Source organism: Pristiophorus japonicus, chromosome 9 (assembly GCF_044704955.1).
Source record: "Pristiophorus japonicus isolate sPriJap1 chromosome 9, sPriJap1.hap1, whole genome shotgun sequence".
Classification (NCBI taxonomy): domain Eukaryota; kingdom Metazoa; phylum Chordata; class Chondrichthyes; family Pristiophoridae; genus Pristiophorus; species Pristiophorus japonicus.
Genome location: NC_091985.1, coordinates 28,603,236 through 28,627,858, shown reverse-complemented (window position 1 = coordinate 28,627,858; position 24,623 = coordinate 28,603,236). Strand labels below are relative to the sequence as shown.

The 24,623-nt window shown below is 43.3% G+C and overlaps 1 protein-coding gene across 1 annotated transcript in view; it reads right to left on the bottom strand.

Moving 5' to 3' along the window:
* Window positions 1–5,585: 5,585 nt before the first annotated feature.
* The window catches only part of adss2 (adenylosuccinate synthase 2), a 111,214-nt gene continuing 92,176 nt past the window's right edge, over window positions 5,586–24,623 (bottom strand). The window contains exons 7-13 of the mRNA XM_070889215.1: window positions 20,879–20,960; window positions 16,341–16,467; window positions 14,936–15,090; window positions 13,626–13,750; window positions 13,299–13,396; window positions 11,445–11,594; window positions 5,586–8,104 (exon numbers count right to left, since the gene is read on the bottom strand). Coding sequence (XP_070745316.1) covers window positions 8,052–8,104; window positions 11,445–11,594; window positions 13,299–13,396; window positions 13,626–13,750; window positions 14,936–15,090; window positions 16,341–16,467; window positions 20,879–20,960 — 790 coding nt within the window. The 3' untranslated portion in view covers window positions 5,586–8,051. The remainder of the gene's footprint in view (window positions 8,105–11,444; window positions 11,595–13,298; window positions 13,397–13,625; window positions 13,751–14,935; window positions 15,091–16,340; window positions 16,468–20,878; window positions 20,961–24,623) is intronic.

The window sequence follows — 24,623 nt, the reverse complement described above, 5'->3', positions numbered from 1 at the left end:
CAATGAAATCTTGGCCTTTATTGCAAAGAGGATGAAGTATTAAAGCAGGTAAGTCTTGCTACAGTTAGACCGGGTATTAGTGAGGCCACACCTGGAATACTGCATACAATTTTGGTTTCCATATTTACAAAAGGATATATTTGCTTTGGATGCAGTTCAGAGAATGTTCACTAGGTTGATTCCGGAGATGAGGGGGTTGACTTATGAGGAAAGGTTGAGCCTCTACTCACTGGAATTCAGAAGACAAGAGCTTATCTTATCGAAACGTATAAGATTATGAGGGGGCTTGACAAGTTGGATGCAGAGAGGATGTTTCCACTGATAGGAAAGACTAGAACTAGAGGGTAAGATCTTAGAATAAGGGGCCAACCATTTAAAACTGAGACGAGGAGAAATTTCTTCTCTGAGGGTTGTAAATCTGTGGAATTCGCTGCCTCAGAGAGCTGTGGAAGCTGGGACAATGAATAAATTTAAGACAGGAGATATAGTTTCTTAACCGATAAGGGAATAATGGGTTATGGGGAGCGGGCAGGGAAGTGGACCTGAGTCAATGATTGGATCAGCTATGATGGTATTAAATGGTGGAGCAGGCTTGAGGGGCCGTATGGCCTACTCCTGCTCCTATTTCTTTTGTTCTTGGGTAAATTTTGATAAATCTTACATAACTCAGATTTCTGAAAGAGAAAATTAGAGTCAAACACCAATTGGGATTGCAGCAATTTAAAACCAGATTGTTCAGTGATCAAAGTAAATCAATTCATGAGGATTACTGAGAATCCATCTGGAGTGGACTGCAAATAGTAACAAGCAGTTAGGGCCCATTAACAAATTAAAAAGCGATTTTACAGTGATCCATTGTGACAATTTTAATTGTTTTGATTGATGTTGCAGATACTCTCATTTTTCCATTTTACTTTGATTTCAAGGACTAAACCAACAAGTTCTGCGATTCAGTCGCAGTTGATCAATGCGGTTAAGCGCGCTTGTAGCTTCGACCTGCAAACTTTACGCAATGTTCAACTTTGGAAAGATATGTATCGAACAAGCAGCAAGCAGTGGATCCAGACAACCTACCAGGAAGCTTTCAGCTTCTATCAACGCTAGTAAATATGGTATGAGTACATTGCCTGCCTTGTAGCAAAAAAAAAACAGAAAATGCTGGAAATCTCAGTCGGTCAGGCAGCGTCTGTGGAAAGAAAAATAGAATTAACGTTTCGGGTCAACAACCCTTCGTCAGAACTGCGAATGCTCGAAAAGAACATATTCTTCAGCACTGAAAGGGGGAGGGGAAGAAAGAACAAAAGGGAAGGCAGGAGATTAGAGACACAAAAGGGATAATGGGCCAAATTGAAATGGTAATAGCAGGAGTTAGAAAAAGGTTAGGCTAGATAGAATAATGGCCAGCTGCCATGGAGCTAAAAAGAGGAAAACAAAACACAAGCTCGGAGGGGGGGGGGGAAAGGAGCCAAAGATGGGCAGAGGTTATACTCTGAAACTGTTGAACTTGATGTTAAGTCCAGAAGGCTGTAAAGTGCCTAAATGAAAGATGAGGTGCTGTACCTCGATGCTGCCTGACCCGCTGAAATTTCCAGTGTTCTCTGTTTTTATTTCAGATTCTAGCACCCGCATTATTTTGCTTTTGTATTAGCCTGCCTTATAGTGTCTGTTATTTTTCAATTGAGGCATTCTTCACATACTACAATAGTAAGCCTGGAGTGACAAGGATGGGAGATGGTAGAAGAGAAGTTGTAAGACATTGTCTTTTTGAAAAAATGTTGACATCATAATTCAGGGACAGCGTCTACAGAACTCTTAGTCATCGTGTCTTAACAAGGTTTCTCTCCTGGGTTGTTTTCCAAAAAACAGAACAAAACAACTACTTTCACAATAAGCACAATAGTAACATGAGAATAATGGAACCAATGAAGGACAGAAGCACTGGTTGGGGTGATCTTGGAGATCAAAGAATGTTTACATTTGAAGGTCAGAGACAAGCCCACAAGGTAATACGCCCTCTTATAGCATCCGCCACATATCAGGGGAGTCTAAACCAGGAGGTGAAAAATCTTCTCAGCTAAGATTCTGGGCTGCAACACCCATTAGCAGAACAAATCTATCAAATTGTAGGTCAACCTTGTCTGCTAAATCCAAGTTATATAAAATTGGTAAAAACAAGAGGACGACTCCAAGTATTAGTCCGCAAGAAATATGTAATGTGACCACTGTAAGGTTAGTCTAGGAATGACCTGTGGCCCCCTATCTAGGAATCGATAGGGATGTAGAATACACTCAACTAGCCGTTTTCCTAATTCCTGAATCAAAATGGAAAACAGATACTAAAAGCCCCACAAGGCAAACAGCTATCTCATTTTATAGATTGCTTTGTTGCATCTACATTATGTTTTTTGCCCTATTTGTACAGCAATTTTGCATTAATCCAATTTGCATGGACAGAGGTGAAATGGCAACATGCTGACTTCCTGTTGTGAAGTAAATCAAAAGCAAAAAATTTTGTATAGAGTGAGGAGTAAGCTAAGCAACATAACACTGAGGGGAAACAGATTTTCAGCTTATGATACTGTCTCCATGTGAAGAGGCAGTTATGTAAATGCCATTATAAAATCACCAATGTAAACTGGCTCAAAGGGACTGTGCCACTTGCCCACGTTTTCAACTCGAGGTTATTGCTGTTCATCCAAAGTGTTGCAGAAAATTAGATTTTTTGTTTTAACTTCAGTTTTAGTTAAAATGAATCTTAATCTTTTAAACTGTCTTTATTTTGCAGAATATGAAGTACACGCCAACAACACCCGCTGATCCTCACCAACGTCCTTAAAAATCGACAAAACCTCTGGTGCCCATCAACTAAGCAAAGAACCTTAAATTTTCTCCAAAGAACTTGTATGTCAAAACATGAAAATGTAATTAATAAATTGAGGTCAATTCTTAATATCGCAGCTTTACAAACTAGGATCCACAAGGCATGTGTTTTGCGACTTAGTAGCACACCATTTCTGTTGTACACTAATTAAAAAAAATATATTGCATGAATAGCAGTTATCTTTTGGGCAGTTACTTTTGGGAGATTTGGACAAAAGCGTGTGATATTTCCAGAGGATCTTCACATTGAAAAGTTTGAACATCACTGCTCAACATGGAGGACTTTATTTGTCCAATTCCTGCAATTCATTCATCTTTTGATATTAAAGACGACAGAACATACACTCATTTTCTGCAGCGAGTTCTTTGACAATTGATGAGGCTGATTCTTGCTGGGAATGAGTGTCCAGAGTGAAGTGTGGATCCTGGATAGACCAGATTGGGAATCTTGACTTTACGAGCGAGTCTTCCTCAGATGGCGTTTACATTCAGCATCAGTAATGCGATGGGCATCATAGTAGGATGTTTTCTTTGCCATGCTTTCTTATCTGGAGCACGTCGTTTCCACTTCTAGACGTCTTTAAACTAACGACATCATGCATCATTTGTAAAGAATGGCAAAACATTTTACCACAGTAACTGAACATTTTTTTAAATCTGTGTTTCCGGTACTTAAACTAGGATGAGCAATTCCAATACTGAATGCAATATTTTCAGGACTTTCAGTTCTTTATATTGTAGGGTTGTATTCTCTTGCATTAGCTTTAGATGTTAGCCTGTTGCTACAGTTCGAGTTCGGTTGTTTCTTGGGCTGAGGGGATGGAGACAGGTAGACTGCCGTAACAACTTATACTGGGATAAGCTTGGTGTATGATTGTTTCTGGAGTGCATACACAACTGAACTGAGGGTTGCCAACCCTCCCTGATTGACGAGGAGTCTCCTGGAATGGAGCATAAATCCCAGAATGAACAGTGGCCTTTAAATTTCTCATTGCAGGATCACCGCGCCCCTCATGTGACATCTCCGGCTGTCGCTTAGGCGGGATCAGGAACTGAAGCGGCTATTGAACAAACAGCCCGGGAGTCTGGGGCGGAAGAGAGAGAGGGAGAGACTGAGTGGGGAGAAGTGCTGAGCTGGGATGACAGAGGGTGAACAGTCACGAGGGGCTCGGGGGGGGTGAGATAAACAGTGTCATTTGTGGGTCAGGGAATGAGTGTCGGTGAGATTGAGGATCAGAATGGTGGAGGGGGGGTGAGAAAAAGAGACGAGAGACTGGGGCAAGGTTTGTGCTCTGGGGGCTACTGTAAACTTCAAGCAGCAAAGCAAATCTGAACAATTCATTCCGAAAGGATACTTCTCCACTCCCAGGGTCAGATAGGAATGTGGGCCTCAGTTACTTGCTAGTTGAATGGTTGGATGGGTTTTCTGGTGTCTTGGGTTAAAGTACTATGGCTGCCCGACAGTGCAGATAGATGTCTCTTGTTCCTAGCCTGGATGTTTTCTAGTGAGGGAACATTTTACTTCAGTTGGGAAGGGAGATTTGGCATGGGAGAACTGGGAGGAGACCATCACTTCCAACACTAAAAATCCCCTCCGTAAGTTTGCATTGAGGTATAAAAACAGTCCTTTTGCACCAAGTTGCATCAGCATAGGTCGAAATTCTCATTTTACAAAATGATTCAACAACGCAACTGCTCACCTTAAAACCATTAGGTCCCCACCAACACAGCTCTTTCTCCAGGTAGCCCAGGGTGGGTGGCGAGTGCACGAGGGGGGAAATCACTCTGGGCTACGGGATTCTCCGCACCAGCTGAAGTTGCTGTGATCAGCCTACAGGATGTCCACTTCTCTCTCTGCCTGGCTGTTACAATGGTGGCTGGTGTGCAACGGCCACCCAGTGTTAAAAGAATCCACCCGCAGGCATCTTCCACCCTTCAACATGTAGTTCAGGACCTGGAAAGTCAGGTCCTTCATTGAAACACCTGTGAACTCATCCCTTTGTGGTGTGGAAGCGGGTGACCCTCGACACGAAGGACTGCCTAATACTATACTATACAATAAAGCGCTCCTTTTTTTAACCTCACTCATTCTTTCTCAAGACCTGAAACACTCCAGTCTTTTCTTCCTTCTACAATCTTCAAATTTTTAAAAACCTGAGCTTATCTACCCTATCACTACCTCCCGATTCATCATCTCTTTCTCCAACATTGATGTTGTTCTCTACTATGGGCCTTGGCTCTTCTCCCTGTTTTCCCAATTAAAGAATAAGAATCTAGTGGACTAGCCACTGAAATTTGCTCAATGATGCCCATCAGGTTTGTTTGGCAGAGTTTAAACTGTAGCCTTCTCTAGATGGCCATCCAGTGACTTGGTGTCAGAGACAGGTGGCCATTTACATAATCTTACTTTTATTCAGCATCAGCAAGATAAAATATTTTCATAAAAAAGGACAAATTTGTATTTTGAAAAGTGTGGAAAATATATATAATGTCACATCCACACTGAGGCCCTTCACTAGAAACCAATCTGACATGGCCATCATTACTGCAATTAAACCCATGTATACATTTTAATGCAATCTCACCACAGTGACTGCAACGTTAAAAGGGAGCTCCAACACTTGAAGAACACGGTTTACAAAGCGCAATGAAAGACATCCTTGTCTTCAAGGACCACACATCAAAACAAACAGACAGACAGAGGGTTTTATGTTGCAGAATTTATTTTCTGTAGATAAGGTCTTAGCAGCCCACCCGAAGTTTCAATAGTTGTGTGTTTAAAAAGACAACCGTTGCATAATTTACAAAGTAAAACACTTACAGCCTGTACACATACAATTTAATCACCCATGCATATTATACATGGATCCTCACTGTAATCGAACACCCCCCCCCCCACCCCGAGAGCATATCCTGCACACCAGCCGCCTTAAGTATTTACAGTACAACAGTTACTGACATGTTCTTTACATTCTTCCAAAGAACAGACCAGTAGGCAGAAACATAGGAAAACATCATCTTGAACAGTCAACATGACAAAGAAACTGCAAATCTGCATTAATCTCATGTAAATCTGATGAAAACAAACCTGTAGGGCAGACCAAATTGGAAGTTTCTGGAACATCTTCATCCAAGTTTTTTTTTTAAAAACAAAAAAAATCACCGAGTGTCATGTTGCACCAGATGAGGTTCACCAGGTTAAAAATGTTACAAGCGGGTGCAGGCAACTAACCATCGCTTACAGATCCACTGCCCCAACCTTCCCCATCTTCAAGGATACTTGTTTGCTGAATGCTGTAAGATTAGGAAAGTGACATATGTACTGGTCCAGTGTTACAAATAGTAGAGAAGTGTTCTTCTGGGTGAGTGCCAGTGTTGGGATAGAGTCGAATTAAAAAAAAAACACACAGGCAGCCCGTTAAAGACACTGAATACTCTACCGGAAACTGAATCCATAATAACTTTTAAAACAGAAGTGGAAAAATATAAAAAGCTATGGGGAAAAGGTAGGGGAATGTGACTAAGTGGATAGCTCCTTCAGAGAGCAGGCACAGGCACGATGGGCTGTAAAATTCGATGATCTTAATAATTTTGAGCCGTTGTGGTTCAACACTGAACTGGGAGCACAAAAGAGCTAATGGACAGGATTGAACACCACCACAAGCAAATAGGTTACAAAGTTTGATGGGAAAAAAGGGACTATTTAAATTGGAACTTTCCCAATACATTCAATGTTCAACATTGACCAATGATTTGTCCATAATGAAAGGTACATATTCCACGAATGATTCATTAACTGGAAACTTTTAAGTGTCAAGTTATGTTGGATTGCCAGTATTTTCTCCTCTCCCTTGGTCTAGCTCTGCATTGAATTCTGAATCACCTTTTACCTTCACTTCCTAGTACAAGTTTCTTACCGGCATCTAACAGCACTTTGACATCAGTAAAACTTCAAGCAATGGAGATCAAAAAACACAGGGACGACTGTGTTGGGCAGGGGAGGCAGATAATCATTTGAATCCTTTCTAAAGGATCAAGTGTTACAGACATGTCCCTGACAACCTGAAATATTGCCTCCTTAGAAGAACCCCCACTGCTCCTATCTTTGTCATTTTGCAGTAGATTGTTATTTAGGATTTTAATAATTAACGATTGTATTGTTCCCAGTAATCAACTGTTGACCATCATTCAGTTTATGCTGGTCATGAATCCTTCAACGTAAATGTTATTACTCCTCAATGCCATGCAGCAGTCTGCTCGCCAACATCTGTCATGACTGCTGGTGGCAGCAAAACAAAATGACAGAATTAAATTAAACCTCCCCACGAACGACACCAGATAACTCCACTTTGATGGCCACCTTGTAACCATTCCTGGTTACAAGCATAACAGAGGGGTCAGTTACCTTTCTAGAGAAACAAAGTGTGGGTGGAACAACATTTTTTAAAGAACATTTTTTTACAATTTGCTTCTTCCTTATACACGACCTTGAGCAAGAACCATGGAAATGAATCTATCTGCAACAAACACATGATGCCTTTGGTCACACGTATTGACCCTCTAATCCACTGCCTATTGTTTGAAAATTATTGCAATGTGTCACTCTTGTACCATAATTAAGTTTTGCACCATTTCCCACAGCAAAAGCTCAAAAGGTCTTGCCCAATCAATAGAGCAACTGTGGCATAAAGCGAGGAAATGAGAGTCAACCCCATGTCAAAAAAGGTCTGGTTACAGACCAATCACTAACTCCTACACTCTTCTGAAGTATAGGGAATAATTTTGCATTAAAAAAAAAATTCACCATTCAATGTTATTAATTTAATAAAAGCACAGCGATTCAGGCTAGATTAAAAAAAAACGACTACAATGTACATCTAAAAATCAAACAAGTGCCTGTAAGTTATGTTGAATCTCAATATGTCAGAGCAATGAATTCTTAACACTTAGACAGCAGGTTACTAAACCATCCCTGAATAAAATATAAGGATTTTGAATGTTGAAATAACTCCCTCATCTTCTCCCACTGAAAAACAGAGCGTACACTCTTCCCTACCTTTCTGCCAGATATAAACAATACTAATTTTGGTATTTGAAGACCTAACATGTCCAGATCTCAACTCGCTGAAGTTAACTCTCGGGATAGCAAGCTCCTCTTGGCAACATCAATCCTAAAACAGCTGGATCATCAACTCCCTTGACTTGCCGACCCCAATCCATTTAACTGCAAGCACAAAAGGCATTATTGTATTAGAGGACACATCAGCTCTGCTCAAGTAACACATTTTAACACAGAATCGATCTAGAGCAACAAAAAGAATGGAGAAAGAACTTGCATTTATATAGCGCCTTTCACAACCTCCGGACACCCCAAATGGCATTACAATCAATGAAGTACATTTTGAAGTGTAGCCTCTCTTGTAACGTAGGGAACACTGCAGCCAATTTACACAAAGCAAGATCCCACGAACTGCAATGTGATCACAGACCAGATTATCTATTTTATCAATGCTGGTTGAGGGTTAGATATTGTGCAGGACACTGGCGAGAACGCCTTTGAAAAGTGCCATGGATCTTTTATGTCCTCCTGAGGGGGTAGACAGGCCCTCAGTTTAATGCCTCATCTGAAAGGTGTACTTCTGACAGTGCAGCACCCCCTCAGTACTGTACTGAATGGTCAGCCTAGATTACACGCTTAAACCCACGGCCTTCTGACTCTGTGGTGAGTGTGCTTCTAGTCTGAGGAAGGACGTTTTTGCTATTGAGGGAGTGCATCGGAGGTTCACCAGACTGATTCCCGGGATGGCAGGACTGACATACGAGGAGAGACTGGATCGAATGGGCCTTTATTCACTGGAGTTTAGAAGGAGGAGAGGGGATCTCATAGAAACATATAAAATTCTGATGGGACTGGACAGGTTAGATGCAGGAAGAATGTTCCCGATGTTGGGGAAGTCCAGAACCAGGGGACAGTCTAAGGATAAGAGGTAGGCCATTTAGGACTGAGATGAGGAGAAACTACTTCACTCAGAGAGTTGTTAACCTGTGGAATTCCCTACCGCAGAGTTGTTGATGCCAGTTCATTGGATATATTCAAGAGGGAGTTAGATATGGTCCTTACGGCTAAAGGGATCAAGGGGTATGGAGGGAATGATCAGCCATGATCTTATTGAATGGTGGTGCAGGCTCGAAGGGCCGAATGGCCTACTCCTGCACCTATTTTCTATGTTTCTATGTGCTGTCACCGAGCCAAGGCTGATACCACAAGAAAATATGTGAACAGTTAAAAAGCTGGTTTAATGTCAGGTTTGGAGCAAAGAGAAAGGAGAGCAGCAGATTCAGAGGGGGATTAGTTGGTGTGATGAAGGGAAGTAGACAGCCAGCCGATCTCATGGTGGCAGTTCTTAGTGAAAAGAATATATGTAAACACTAAAGAATGAAAAAGGAAGTAAGCCTAAAATAGTCAACATTTCTCAGAGGAGGGCAGACACTGGGAGTAACTTAGACTTTGCGCGATAGTGTAAAATGGGGGATAGTGGCAAGATTTAAGAAAACCAACGATCCAAAAGATGTGTTACCCAGTAATAAATGAGCAAGAACAAGATTGGTAGCACCCTCACTGACAAGTCAGAAGGTTGTGGATTCAAGTCCCACTCCAGGGACTTGTGCACAAAAAATTTAGGTCGACACTGCAGTGTAGTTTTGAAGGAGTGCTCCACTGTCGGAGGTTCTGTCTTTCGGATGAGATGTTTAACCAAGTCTATGCTCTCAGGTGGATGAAAAAGATCATATTGCGCTATTTCGAAGAGGAGCAAGGGCATTATCCCTCAATCAACATTACTAAAAACAGATTATCTGGTCATCATCACATTGCTATTTGTGGGTTCAAGTCCCACTCCAGGGATTTGAGCACAAAAAGAAAATCTAGGCCACCGAGCCCTATTGTGGGCAGAAGAAACGCTTCAAGGACACCCTCAAAGCCTTCTTGATAAAGTGCAACATCCCCACCGGCACCTGGGAATCCCAGGCCCAAGACCACCCAAAGTCAAGGAAGAGCATCCGGGAGGGTGCTGAGCACCTCGGGTCTCGTCACAGAGAGCATGCAGAAACCAAGCACAGGCAGCAGAAGGAGCATACAGCAAACCAGGCTCCCCACCCACCCTTTCCTTCTCCACTATCTGCCCTACCTGTTGGAGAGACTGTAATTCCCACATTGGACTGTACAGCCACCTGAGAACTCACTTTTGGAGTGGAAGCAAGTCTTCCTCGATTTCGAGGGACTGCCTATGATGATGATTTGTGGGTATTTACTATGCGAACATTGGCTGCCGCGTTTGCTACATTACAAAGGTGAGTGCACTTCAAAAGTACTTCATAGGTTGTAAAGCGTTTTGGGACATCAGGTAGTAATGAAAGGCGCTATATAAATGCAAGTGTGTGTGTCTAGAATAGCTGTTGGTTTTATTATAGAACACAAGTAGAGTACATTATTTACTGAGTTAGCATGTGTCACAACAGTGTTGGGATTCCCTCCTCTAGATGCAGTGACAATTCAACCGCAGCCACCCCCCAACACACTTGCAGCAGAATGTGTGGGGGGGGGTAAAGGGACATCACTATATCTATCTCTCAATTCATCTGTTGCCTCGGTTTCTGATCAGAGTTCTATTGCTGTGTAAACACATCAACAAAACCTGCAGTGATCCAGAATCAGATTTTTTTGTTGTGTTTTGGGACATGAGGATATAAGAGAAAGGGAGGCAAAATAAAATCAGTGATCATGCTCTTTGCACAGAGCACACTTGGAAAGTGGGACGCTTGGAAAACAAGGTTTTGCTGTAAAACCATCATTGGAATTTAAAATAAAAAGCCCTGACTGAAATCCCTCGTTAAATCCTGACAATTTTGCTGGGATCGCACTAGACAGCACCCAGTAGCACCGACACCGACAGAGTCAGCAGGAGGGCACGGATGGGTGCAAGTGCCAGCGAGAGGGAATTACCTCGTGTCTGTCCTGGACCACAGCAGTGAGACACACCTACACCCTCACTGAGCCTGGGATTCCCCCACTAGCTCAGTATAGCAGCCGCCACTTTGACACCAGGTTCCCTTCCAGACTTCAGGTCAAGAATTCCTGGCTGAGCGAGCCCCATTCATGGCTCTTCCCTGTCCGTCATTTGCCTTGTAAGGGACTGACGCAAGTTTCCTCCTTTACAAGGCAAAGAGGAAACTCCTAGACACCGGCACAACCGGAGCTCCTCCATCTTCCTGTTCGGAGAGGAGGGGTTGGGAAGAGGGGTCCAGTCAGCCTTCCGCTGGAGCTACATTGGGAGACTGAAGTAAGCCCCTCCGACCCCCCTCGAATCTCAGCCCAGCGGTATTTAAACTGAAGATGCTGCTCAATATCATGGACCAAGCAAGCCAGCTGTTAGCAAGTACTTCATTACATACTTAAATATATTGCTTGCACATAGGCATTAAATTAGAATTCTTGGAAGAAACTTCCAACTGCATTGCGTTTCAGTAATTTGAGGGAAGTAACACTGGGTAATTGCAACACTTACCAGGCACGTCAAGGTGTCCTTCAATAAACCGGACATAGTTCTGTGCATTTGCAGGCAGATCTTCGAATGTCCTTGATTTTGCTGTGCTGGTGTTCCAGCCAGGCAGAGATACATACTGAACTTCCACCCTGTTCAAGACCTCTTGGTTAGCTGGGAGACAATTGACACACGTAATCATTATTAATGGAAAACAATATATTTTTCAACAAGGTCCTCATAACATTTCAATGAATATGCATTTTTCAGTTTGCAAAGTTGAACATTAGTGCCACTCAAAAGAGCCCGATCTTCCGGAGACTAATTGCAGTTAAAGAGTCAAAATTGCTTTGCATTCCAGTTTCCTTTCCTTGTGAAAAAAAGTCTTGCATTTGCTAAGCACCTCCTGCAGATGGCATGGTGGAGTTCAGGTACATACTACATGAACAACCAAACACCAACTCCGATTTCAAATACAGCAGCAGTAGAATTCCAAAGCAGCTTCAATGCCTCAAGCTCATCTGCTGCTGAAACCCATATCCCATGCCTTTGTTGCCTCCAGACTCACTATTCCAATGCATTCCTGGCCAGCCTCCTATTTTCCACGCTCTGCAAACGTCAGCTCATCCCAAACTCTACTGCATGTAGCCTACCCCGCACCAAGTCCCGCTCATCTATTGCTCCTGAACAAGTGGAATTCGGTTCAACATCTTATCGGAGGAAGGGATCTCAACAATGCAGCAGTCCCTTGGAACTACACTGGGATGCCAGCCTAAATTTTGATGAACCTGCATAAAACACTGGTTCAGCCTCAACTAGAGTAGCGTGTCCAATTCTGGGCACCGCACTTTAGGAAGGATGTGTGGGCCTTAGGAGGGTACAGGAAAGATTTACGAGAATGATGAGGGACTTCAGTAACAATAGGATGGAGAAAGCTGTGGTTCAAAAGCAAAATACTACAGATGCGGGAATTTGAAATAAAAACAGAAAATGCTGGAAATCTCAATGGGTCAGGCAGCATCGATGGAAAGAAGCAGAGTCAACAGTTCGGGTCTGTGACTCATCAGAAGCTGGGATTGGTCTCCTTATGGCAGAGAAGGTAGAGAGGAGATTTGAAAGAGGTGTTCAAAATAATGAGGGGTCTGGACAGAGTAGGTAGAGATAAACTGTTCCCATTCGAAAGGTCGAGATCCAGGAGGACACAGATTTAAGGTGATTGGCAAAAGAAAAGAAAATACATTTTTTTTTGAACGCAGCGAGTGGTTAGGATCTGGAATACACTGCCTGAAGGGGTGGTGGAGGCAGACTCAAATACGGTTTTCAAAAGGGAGTTGGATAACCTGAAATTAAAAAAAATTAGCATGGCTACGGGGAAAGGACTGTGGACTGGGACTAGCCAAGGTGCTCTTGGAGAGCCAGCAAGGGCTCGACGGGCCGAATGGCTTTCTTCCGTGCTGTAACCATTCTATGATTCTATAAATTTTGCGCTCACGTTATGAAGATCGGGAACGCACTGCCTGAAAAGGTGACGGAAGCAGATTCAATATTAACTTTCCAAAAGGAAACTGGATAAATATTTGGGAAGAGGAAAAGAACTACAGGATTATGGGGAAGAGCACGAGAGTGGGACGAATTGGGTAGCTTTCAAAGAGCCGGCACAGGCACGATGGGCCGAATGGCCTCCTCCTGTGCGGTTTCATTCTACGAGACCTTGGTGTGGGGCTCAAACCCACAACTTGAAGGGTGCAGGTAACTGAAGTCACGTTGACACACAGATCCACTTTAAAAAAAAGTTAATATTGCTCCAAACTGAGCAGTAAGCAGGGAAGCTGAAGCCAAATAAATCCTAAACCACACACTACATTTACATTCACTTACCTGGAAAATGTGGAATTACTTTCTCCTCAACCTTGTAGGCCACTCCGACTTGAATCTCCGTGAATACATCCAGGATGTCCAGTTTGGTAAGTGCTAAACTACACAAGGAATAAACCAGAAGAGAGCGAGCATTAAAATCTTACTTAGACAAACTAATCTTAATTTAAATAGGCCAGCAAACTTCCCCTTATGTTAAAAGCCATTTAGAACCAGCTGCATTTCAAACTAAATTTATTATATTTCAATAAATTCTGCACGATCTTGATCTTTAAAGTCTGCCAAGTTTCCAAAAAAGAGAGAAAAAAATTCCCCAGTGAAATTACTTACGCAGTAAATCCATTGATCATGTGAGCATACTTGAGCAGGACAAGATCCAGCCAGCCACACCTCCTCTTTCTACCTGTGGTGACCCCCACTTCCGATCCTCGTGACTGCAGCAATTCACCAATATCCTACAAATTGCGGCAAACACATAACAGGCCATTTATAAGTGGGGCATGTCAGTGCGAACTCGACAACAGAGAGCACTCAATGAAATGCAGTTCTGACATGCATAATTCACCCGCCCCCACCCCCAGCACTTTAACGCAACATAATAAAATAAATAGGTTAACGCAACAAGGGCAGGGATCACGGAGGGTGCGTAAAATATTGCATGTCACAACGGCATATGTTCAAGTACGCAGTAGAGGCTTTGCGATGAAGGGTAAATGCACGGTAGACAATGCCATTACTCCCAACACAAATATAATAAAGTTTACTCTTTATGTGCTTGGGACTATATGCCATTATTTCCTGAAGTGGAGAGCGATTGTATTTCTCTGATCACTGCCTCAGTCACACTGCAGTCTCAAGCACAGAGAGTAGATTTATTCTCCATTGTTATCAACACACTAATACTTTTAATGCCACTTCCAGAATCAGCATGAAACAGAAAATACATAATCCATTCCGATTAATTCAAGGTCACTTTTTAAAAACTCAATGTCTCACTTTCATTTCAAATTTGAATTAAGCAGCTTTAGACATAAAACAAGAGTTCAATGCTAATTTAGTTACAAGATTGTTCTGTAAAACCCGCAGACAGCCTAGCAAAATACCAGGTTGCTATTTAATGAAGTGGTAGGAAATAGATTCTACAAGAAATTTCCCTGATCTCACTGGATGACGGAAGAGGGCGATATGGGAAAGTTGGCAGAAGTTTGCATTCCTAATGATTATCCACCAATCCATTCCTGACTATACGTGTGTAGTTGTTGGGCGAGGACCAGAGCAGACACGACTACAAAGCTTCTGCCAGTCGAACAACCTGCCAGCACTAGTCAATGAGTGGGGATTCGGGTGAGGTACCAGAGGATTCCTACCATCCTTCGAACCATCTCCCAGCAAGGAGTCGAAGAAAAAAAAAAGAGTGGGGAGAGAAGGCATGGGAGGAAAGTAGTCAACTGCCAGTCGTTGAATATCTTGTGGCTTGTACAAAAATCAGCAGCAAAAACACAATAGGCCTTCTGACTGTTCACTTGATGAAGGAATCTGAACAGAGACACATTAACACATAAAATTACAAGAGGGTTTGGGGAGATGAAAGTGATGAAATGCGCGAGTTAGTGGCCCACGAGAACGACTTGAAAACTTACGTTATTTTGTTCTGTCGGGAAAGCACCAATTCCAACTCTTGTTGTGTAGGCTTTCACCACTCCGTACACTTCGCCAACATTCTGAGGAGGGATTCCCAGCCCTGTGCACACACCACCCACTGTGCAGTTCGACGAAGTCACAAAAGGATAAGTACCTTTGAAGGAAAAATAAGTACATTTCTGTGTTCTACCGTATTACAATTCAGGCTGTGCACAACACAAATGGTCATTGTGACTTTTAGCATATAAATGAGGATATACAACTGCTTCCACAAAAACAACAGTCCACACTTCAAAAGTAATACATTGGCAGCAAAATGCTTTGGGACATCCCGAGGACGTGAAAGAAGCTATATAAATGCAAGTACTTCCTTTCTAGTAAATGGCATTTTACGATTTCCCCATGGCACCTATTTAGCAGATATCTGTTGAAAACCATGTTTTTTGGGGTCAATTTTCTCCTCTTTAAATGGAAGGAAGTTAATGCTGGGGAATGGAATAATTTCCGATCCAAGAACCCAGTGAGAGCATCAAGCCCTCCAAGTCGAGCATAGCAGCTCCTTCTACTCTGCCCCCACTAATGTCCCTTAGCCCCAAATATCCCTCTGCTGTATTTTCCCATTTTCCGCATCAGCCATCCCGTGGCATCGGATCGAGATTGCCAATTCAGAGGCAGTTTCTTGGTGTGGAGCCTGACCAAACTCGCATCAACGGGGACCCTTACAACCCATAGACAGAAGAATCCTTCATCAGTCTGCACTGAATTTGAACACAAGTCCCAGAGGTTACAGGCCAGGGATATATTTCTTATGTATTCGTGCCACTGTCCTTTCCACTTGTTGGATGGTTGCCTGCCAACCACAAAGCCAAAACACATAGGTGCCAAGTATAATATTACACCTATGAAAAGGACCCATGCCAGAAAACACTAACCCTGTGCTGAAAGGCTGGTGTGAAGCATACTTCTGCAGTGGCAGGTTTCATTACCTCTTAACGGAAACGGTTTAATTATAAGGCAGTGAAGGTTAGCCCCTGAACCAGAGTGAGATAACTGAAAAAGTGCTCTGGAGGTACAAGTTTAAATTCAGACACTACATTTATAGGCCTCGAATTGCAACACATGGAACCACAGATATTTTAAACTATCAGATATACTTCCATACTGCTGTATCAAAATCTGTCCTTTCACAAACTTTCCTGCAAAGTTTTGCCTTGTGATGGTGCTGCTGTGGAATTCATAATATTGTGAAGGGGGAAGAAGACAGACCGACAGACCGAGGTATCCACACTATTTCAATAATGATGTAGTGACACATCACACAATGACCAGAGCATGGGAAGTGAAATCTCTCATCACAGGTAGAACTTATTTGGTGTATTTTACAGACATTTAATGGAATCTTACCAAAGTCGATATCCAATAACGCTGCATTCGCGCCTTCAACCAGAATCTTCTTTTCTGGACCATGTAAAGCTTTGTACATGAAATAGACTCCGTCTCTTACCATAGGCTTGATTCTTTCCACGTATCCCTGCAGGTAAGATCAATCTTAAATGAGTGTCTGCATATCAATCACTGCTGGTATGCAACACCCTCAATGAGCCTCAGAGACCATACCGAGAAAGCGCAAAACTTCCCATTTCCAAGCCGACTTGTTTATACTTAACTCTGACTGGCTCATGCTTCCCACGTGTAACTCCAGCTCTGGGTAATTTCAGCTCCCGACTGACAGCTCCAAGTGAGATGATGCTGTTCGGCACAGTGCCACCTGCCTTGAAGCTGGTTTGCAGCCAGGAACACAGCTTTACCTCCACAAACACAGCTATTTATAAAAGAATCATTCCTGGGAAGTGGGTGTGGCTGGCATAGTTAGTATTTATTGGCCATCCTCAATTGCCCTCGAGAAGGTGCCCATGAACCGCTGCAGTCTGTGCAGTGAAGGTACTCCCATAGTGCTGTTATAGAGGGAGTTCCAGGATTTTGACCCAGTGACGATGAAGGAACAGCAATATATTTCCAAGTCAGGATGGTGTGTGACTTGCAGGTGATTGTGTTCCCACGCACCTGCCTCCTTTGTCCTTCCAGGTGGTAGAGGTGGTGGGCTTGTGAGGTGCTGTTGAAGAAGCCTTGGCGAGTTGCTGCAGTGCATCTTGTAGATGATGCACTCTGCCACGGTACACCTGGTTTGGAGGGAGCGAATGTTTAAGGTGGTGGATGGGGTGCCAATCAAGTGGGCTGCTTTGACCTGGATGGTGTCGAGCTTCTGGTAATTGTTGGAGCTGCACTCATCCAGGCAAGTGGAGAGTATTCCAACACACTCCTGACTTGTGCCTTGTAGATAATGAAAAGGCTTTGGGGAGTCAGGAGGAGAGACACTCACCACAGAATACCCAGCCTCTGACCTGCTCTTGTAGCCACAGTATTTATGTGGCTGGTTCAGTTAAGTTTCTGGTCAATGGTGATCCCCCAGGATATTGATGGTGTGGGGATTTGGCGATGGTAATGCTGTTAAATGTCAGGGGGCAGTGCTTAGACTCATTTGTTGCAGATAGTCATTGGCTGGCACAAATGTTACTTGCCACTTCTCAGCCCAAGCCCGAATGTCATGTAGGTCTTTCAACATGGACTGCTTCATTATCTACAGAATTGTGAATGGAACTGAACACTGCAGTCATCAGTGAACATCCCCACTTCTGACCTTATGATGGACGGAAGGTATGTGATGGATCAGCTGAAGATGGTTGGGCCCAAAACACTGCCCTGAGGAACTCCTGAAGCGATGTCCTGGGGCTGCAATAATTGACCAACAACGACATCCATCTTCCTTTGTGCTAGGTGTGACTCCAGTGGAAAGTCCCCCCCCCACTATTTCCATGGAGTTCAATTTTACTGGGACTCCATGATGCCACACTCGGTCAAATGCTGCCTTGATGTCAAGGGCACTCACTCACTCCTGGAATTAGCTCTTTTTTTTGGAACAAGGCTATAAATGAGGTCTGGAGCTGAGTGGGCCTGGCAGAACCCAAATTGAGCAAGTTATTGGTGAGTAAGTGCCGCTTGATAGCACTGTCGACGACACCTTCCATCAGTTTGCTGATGAGGCGGTCATTAGACGGATTGGATTTGTCCTGCTTTTTGTTAACAGGACATACTTGGGCAGTTTTCCACATTGTCGGGTAGATGCCAGTGTTGTAGCTGTACTGAAAGTCAGGGCCCAAATATCCAGTGCATTCAGCCTTTGAATCAAGTGGCTGAAAACTGGCTTCTGTGATGGTGGGGATCTTAGGAGGAGGCACAAATGGATCATTCACTTGGCACTTCTGGCTTAAGATGGTTGCAAATGCTTCAGCCTCGTCTTTTGCAATTGCGAGCTGGGCTCTGCCATCATTCAGGGTGGAGATGTTCATGGAGCCTCCTCTTCCTGTTACTTGTCCATCCTCATTCACGACTGGATGCGGCAGGTCTGCAGAGCTTGGATCTGATCCGTTGGTTGTGGTATAACTTAGCTGTCTATATAGCATGTTGCTTCTGTTTTAGCATGTATATAGTCCTGTATTGCAGCTTCCCCGGGTCGGCAACGCATTTTTGGTACTGCTTCTGGCACGCTCTTCTGTACACTCACCACCTGCCGCAGCCCGGCAGCTATGTCCTTCAGTCAGCCAGTCCGATCAGCAGTGGTGCTACCAAGCCATTCTTGAATGATGGACATTTAAGTCCCTCACCCAGAGTATATTCTGTGCCCTTGCTTCTTCCAAGTGGTGTTAAACATGGAGGAGAACTGATTCATCAGCTGAGGGTGGGCATCAGCAGTAGGTGGTAATCAGCAGGTTTCCTTGCCCATGCTTGATTGGAAGCCATGAGACTTCATGGGGTGCGGAGTCAATCCTGAGGACACCCCCAAGGCCACTCCCTCCCGACTGTATACCACCGTACCACCTCCTCTGGTGGGTCTGTCCTGCCGGTGGGTCAAGACATACCCAGGGATGGTAGAGGAGGGATCTGGGACATTGGCTGATCGATATGATTGTGAATATGACGACGTCAGACTGTTGCTTGACTCGTCTGTGGGGACAGCTCTCCCAATTCTGGTACAAGTCCCTAAATGTTAGTAAGGAGGACTTTGCAAGAGTCGACTTGGCTAGGTGTGTCGTTGTCATGCCTGAAGCCGATGCAGAGGTTGATGCCGGGTGCTCCGTCTGGTTTTCTTATCGTTTTTCATCGTGGTTTTGTACAACTGAGTGGCTTGCTAGGCCATTTGAGAGAGCAGTTGAGAGTCAACTATTTTGTTGTATGTCTAGAGTCACAAATAGGCCAGCTAAGGACGGCAGATTTCCTTCCCTAAGGGCATTCGTGAACCAGATGGGTTTTTACAACAATCCAGTAGCTTCATGGTCACCATTACTGATACTAACTTTTTATTTCAGATTTATTTAAATAATTGAATTTAAATTCCCCCGCTGTCGTGGTGGGATTTGAACTCATGCCCCTGGATCATTAGTCCAGGCCTCTGGATTATTAGTACACAGTAACTTAACCACTTTGCTACCGTACCTGTATATCCCCAGGAACATGGCTCTTAATACCATTCTAGAAGCAGGCTACAGGCTGCCCACAAATGGCACTGAGCCAGGAGCAGTGCCAGTTATTTAAAGTACCCCCTAAGGTAACTGCAAACCATTCAATTCAAGCATTAAACATGATTTATTCATGTGGGAACTTGGCATTAATCTAATTGAGCAAAGGACAATGCAATTTTCTCATCCACCTTTAAGAGTGGGAAAAGCTTTTAACTGCATTTTGGGGGTGGATCTGAAAATCAATATCTGAAGTTATTTTTCCCCAGTAAGATTTCAGCTGTTACAAGCTTAGTTTTTGTTCGATAGGGGGCTTGCATTGGGTGCAAAAGGTGGGACGGAGCGATTAACTCCATGTGACTGGACAACATCCAAGACTGTGGCAGCATGTAGCCTGTGGAAGGAAGTGTCTCAGTGGACTGCATGGCGTTTTCTTGTTGCATACTTTCCAGCCTCAGTTCATCCCTCAGAGTGCACAACCCATGAGAAAACAAGTTTCCCTGCCAATCCAAATTGTACAACAGAACCCCAATTCACTTTCTAGTCTGCTGCACACAGACACAGCTCAAAAAAACATTCCATTTCATGTTCAACAACAAACCTGGATCACCAGTATTGGAACAAAGCAATGCAAATTCATGGGACAAAGCTGCGGATAGTTGAGAATTATAGTTCAAAGAGGAGTGCAAACATTTTTTTTGGAGTTTATCCCTTTGCTTTATTCACATAGTATTTTGATACCGGTTATGTATAATGACATAATTGCATGGTTTAAAATGTCAAAAACCAGTTTGAGTGCGAGTTTTGAAGATAGTCTGCTTATTCCACGAATTTGAATGGCATGGTCATGTTTGCAGGATTACTGACTTAAGTTTTGAAAGGCGCATTAAAACTAAGTTACGTCCTGAAAAATTTTGGCTTGCAAACCACAAAGTGGACAGTGTCACCCTGCAGCCGAGGGAAACCAGCTACACTAGATGTGGGTCTGATCTAACTTGTGGGCCTCCTGGCATCTCTGATAACTCTATGTAATAGCATAGTTTAAAACAAAACAGATTCTTTACACAATGCTAGTGCAGTAATCGAGCCAGGAGCAACAGACACATACTCACCCAACAGCCTTTTGTACAAGGAGCCGCCATGTGGTTTTTTTGCGGGCGGCGAAAATGACTATAATATGCAACTTTACAATCATGCCTCAGCTGTACTGAGCATTCAGATCAGATCCATGACGACTATTTGCTCTCTTCCATTTGTCCTAAAATGCTCTTGGATTATGATCAAAGGTGAGCCATTGCTGTTGGGTACTGGCAATGCCAAACATGTCAAAGCACAAAATGAAATAAAGCCAAGTTCTGATCAGTTTACCTTGAGCTTCTCCAGTTCCCCATCGACATCAACATCCAGAGTAGGATACATTGACATGTGCTGATTTGCCAAGACTTTAAACCTGAGGAAAAGAAGTGCATTTTAAAAATGTGAAGCAATGCAATGGAATAAGTGCATGAACTTTCATGTGTGAAAATTCCCTGATTTTAAGGGCACCTCTATTTTTAATCCAGATGAAAATGAATTATGAATTCATTTTATTAATGGAGAAACATATTTTTATGCCGATGTTAAACTGCAATGGCTGTAACCTACGAGGATGCCATTTTGTAGCAGTATGTGGACATATATATTACTCCCTCACTCCGATAAAGATATAGGTGTATTTGAGGGGAGGCTAGATAAGCATACGGAGGAAGAAAAGAGGGGGCTGGGCTGATACAGCAGTGATGGCGAAAATACACCCTGCCAAGTTGTTCTATCCGGCCCACTGGATGGAACATAAATAGAACGCAAGCCAGCTCGAGCTGCACATTAGTCTATCCACTTTCACACCTTGTGGGTCAGAGACAGACCCGAACCACAACCAAGGAAAAAACAGTAATACTTATTAAAATTAATAATTCGCAAAAATGATTCTCCCCGTCCCGATCTTAAAATGACCCATTCCGCAATTCTGGGCCCCTTTAGTGATCATCTGTACCCAGACTGCACGGCGTACTCGAATATGCTCTATCCATTTTGGAGTCGAGTAATGGCTGCTCATCTCCATGACTCTTTTACCGAAGGAAGAGACTGGTGCTGCGTCTTTGCTCTTCCTGTACCTAGAGTACGACGGCAGTGGAGTCCTCAACTGGCACAAAATTTGGACTGCATTAGTAACCTTTGCAGACAGACACACAGATGACTGAGGTGGGAAATTGATGCTAACAAGGGCTCTAAAAAGAGAGTGTACAGTTCTATTTTGCAGCACTGATTTACAGAGACAAGATACCACAACATTTTCAACTTTTATATTTGATTCATTTCTTACCAGTATCGAATACAGTTTATAAGATAGTATCCAACTACTATCTGAATTTACATTTACATTTGTGCAATGTTTATATTTATACAATGTTCCCACTAATTATTTTTCGTGCGCAGTCACTAACTATTACAGCGACAGCAGGCCAGCAGCCTTCGCGGAACCTCGCAATTGGTGTGACCGCACACCTTGGAGGAACATTGGTGTGCAGCCCTCAACAGATCACCAAAACTTAAGTGGCCCTCCAGCCTAACTAATTGCCTACCTCTGTGACAGAGTTAGATGGGTAGAAGCTCGAGTGGAGCAAACACTGGCATGGACTGGTTGGGCCGAATGGCCTGTTTCCATGCTGCATATTCTATGCAATGCTATTGTGGGATGAAAGAGGCAGCAGGATTCTGCAGCTGCATAGAATGTGATTTAGAGGCCCCTCTGGATTCATGAACAACTTTATAAACTGATAAAGCAATTGAAAAGAATGGGTTGTTCCAAGGCAGAATTGCAATACAGACAGTTAATTGAGTTTTTTTTTTTAAAAACTGGAAGGCTTCATTTTATATTGAAGTTACTGGAAAATAAAATTCATAAAAGACCACCTTTTGAAAGTAGTCTCACTTGTCAAAAGTGTCAGCTGTGGCTCAGTTGGCATCACCCTCGCCTCGGAGTCAGAAGATTGTGGGATTAAGTCCCACTCTAGAGAATTGAGCACAAAAATCTAGGCTGACGCTCAAGTGCAGTAACTGAGGGAGTGCTGCACTGTCGGAGATGCAGTCTTTCCGAATGAGACGTTAAACAGAGGCCCCATCTGCCCCCTCGAGAAGAGCAGGGAAGATCTCCTCGGTGGCCTGGTCAATATTTATCCCCTGGATCAACATCACTAAAAAAAAAAACAGATTAACTGGTCATTATCACATTGCTGTTTGTGGGAGCTTGCTGTGGGTAAATTGGCTGCTGCGTTTCCCACATTACAATGACTACACTCCAAAAAGTACTTCATTGGCTGTAAAGCGCTTTGGGATACCCAGTGATTGTGAAAGGCGCTATATAAATGCAAGTCCGTCTGTCCTTTAAAAGCACCGACACATCCAGCCAGCACAAGCAGGTTTAGATACAGCATTTTAAGAAACAATACTAACACAGCACTTGTGTCTTCCAACAGATATTATAAATCGATAGCACCAAATTTTCTCCGCATTTTGAAATTCCACAATTGTTCCATTTAGCCTTTCCATTCGCTTTATGGCCCTATTGCTCAGAGTTGGGGAAGAATGCGAGTAATGCAGATGTTGGATCGGCTGACTAGTTACAATACTCAAGTAAACTATGAAATAAACAACTAACTAGATACTGTCAACAGTGGATTTCATGCACTAAATCCCTTGCTTTTTATGGTATACATCAATGATCTAGACTTCAATATAGGGGGTATGATTAAGAAGTTTGCAGATGATACAAAAATAGGCTGTGTGGTTGATAATGAAGAAGAAAGCTGCGGACTGCAGGAAGATCTCAACTGGTCAGAACAGTGGCAAATAGAATTCAATCCCGAGAAGTGTGAGGTAATGCATTTGGGGAGGGTTAACAAGGCAAGGGAATACACATTAAATGGTAGGAGACTGAAGTGTAAAGAAACAAAGGAATCTGGGAATGCATGTCCACAGATCCCTGAAGGTAGCAGGCCAGGTAGATAAGGTGGTTAAGGAGGAATATGGAATACTTGCCTTTATTAGCCGAGGCATAGAATATAAGAGCAGGGTTGTTATGCTTGAACTGTATAAAACACTGGTTAGGCCACAGCTGGAGTACTGCATGCAGTTCTGGTCACCGCATTACAGGAAGGACGTGATTGCACTGGAGAGGGTACAGAGGAGATTTACGAGGATGTTGCTGGGAGTGGAGAATCTTAGCTATGAGGACAGACTGGATAGGCTGGATTTGTTTTCCTTGAAACAGAGGCAGCTGAAGGGAGACCTCATTGAGGTGTATAAAATTATGAGGGGCCTAGATATAGTGAATAGAAAGGGCTTACTTCCCTTAGCAGAGGGGTCAACAACAAGGGGGCATAAATTTAAAGTAATTGGTAGAAGGTTTAGAGGGGATTTGACGGGAAATTTCTTCATGCAGAGGGTCGAGGAGGTCTGGAACTCACTGCCTGAAAGGGTGGTGGAGGCAAAAACCTTCACCACATTTAAAAAGTACTTGGATGTGCATTTGAAGTGCCGTAACCTGCAGGGTTAGACCTAGAGCTGGAAAGTGGGATTAGGCTGGATAGCCTCTTGTTGGCCGGCACAGACACGATGGGCGGAAATAAATTCCTTCTGTGCTGTAACCTTCTACGATCCCAGAACCCGTCACTCCCTTCAGGAGAGGTGGCAGAAAAAGTGGCCTGAAATATCAATTTGGGCCGACTGCCAGAAAAAGTTTTTAATTAAATATGAAAATAACCCGAGCACATTGTATTTCAGAATGTAGGCTGCGCACTGATGCAACAGCATGCATCAAGCTGGAGTTTTTGCTGACTGTGATGTAAATGACATTGATAGGACAGATGAGAAGGGAACTAAAATATCTGTAGTGTGCAAGAAATTCAGATATTATTGAAACTCCGCATGAACAGCAGTCATGCTTAAGAGACTGGTGCAGTCTGCCTTCAGGAAAGAGTAGGGTGGAGGGACATGGGGCAGCTGTGGTTTCTGCAGTTATATTTCATAAGCTCCTTCATTTAAATTCTCTCTCCATTTGCATTCTCACACACAC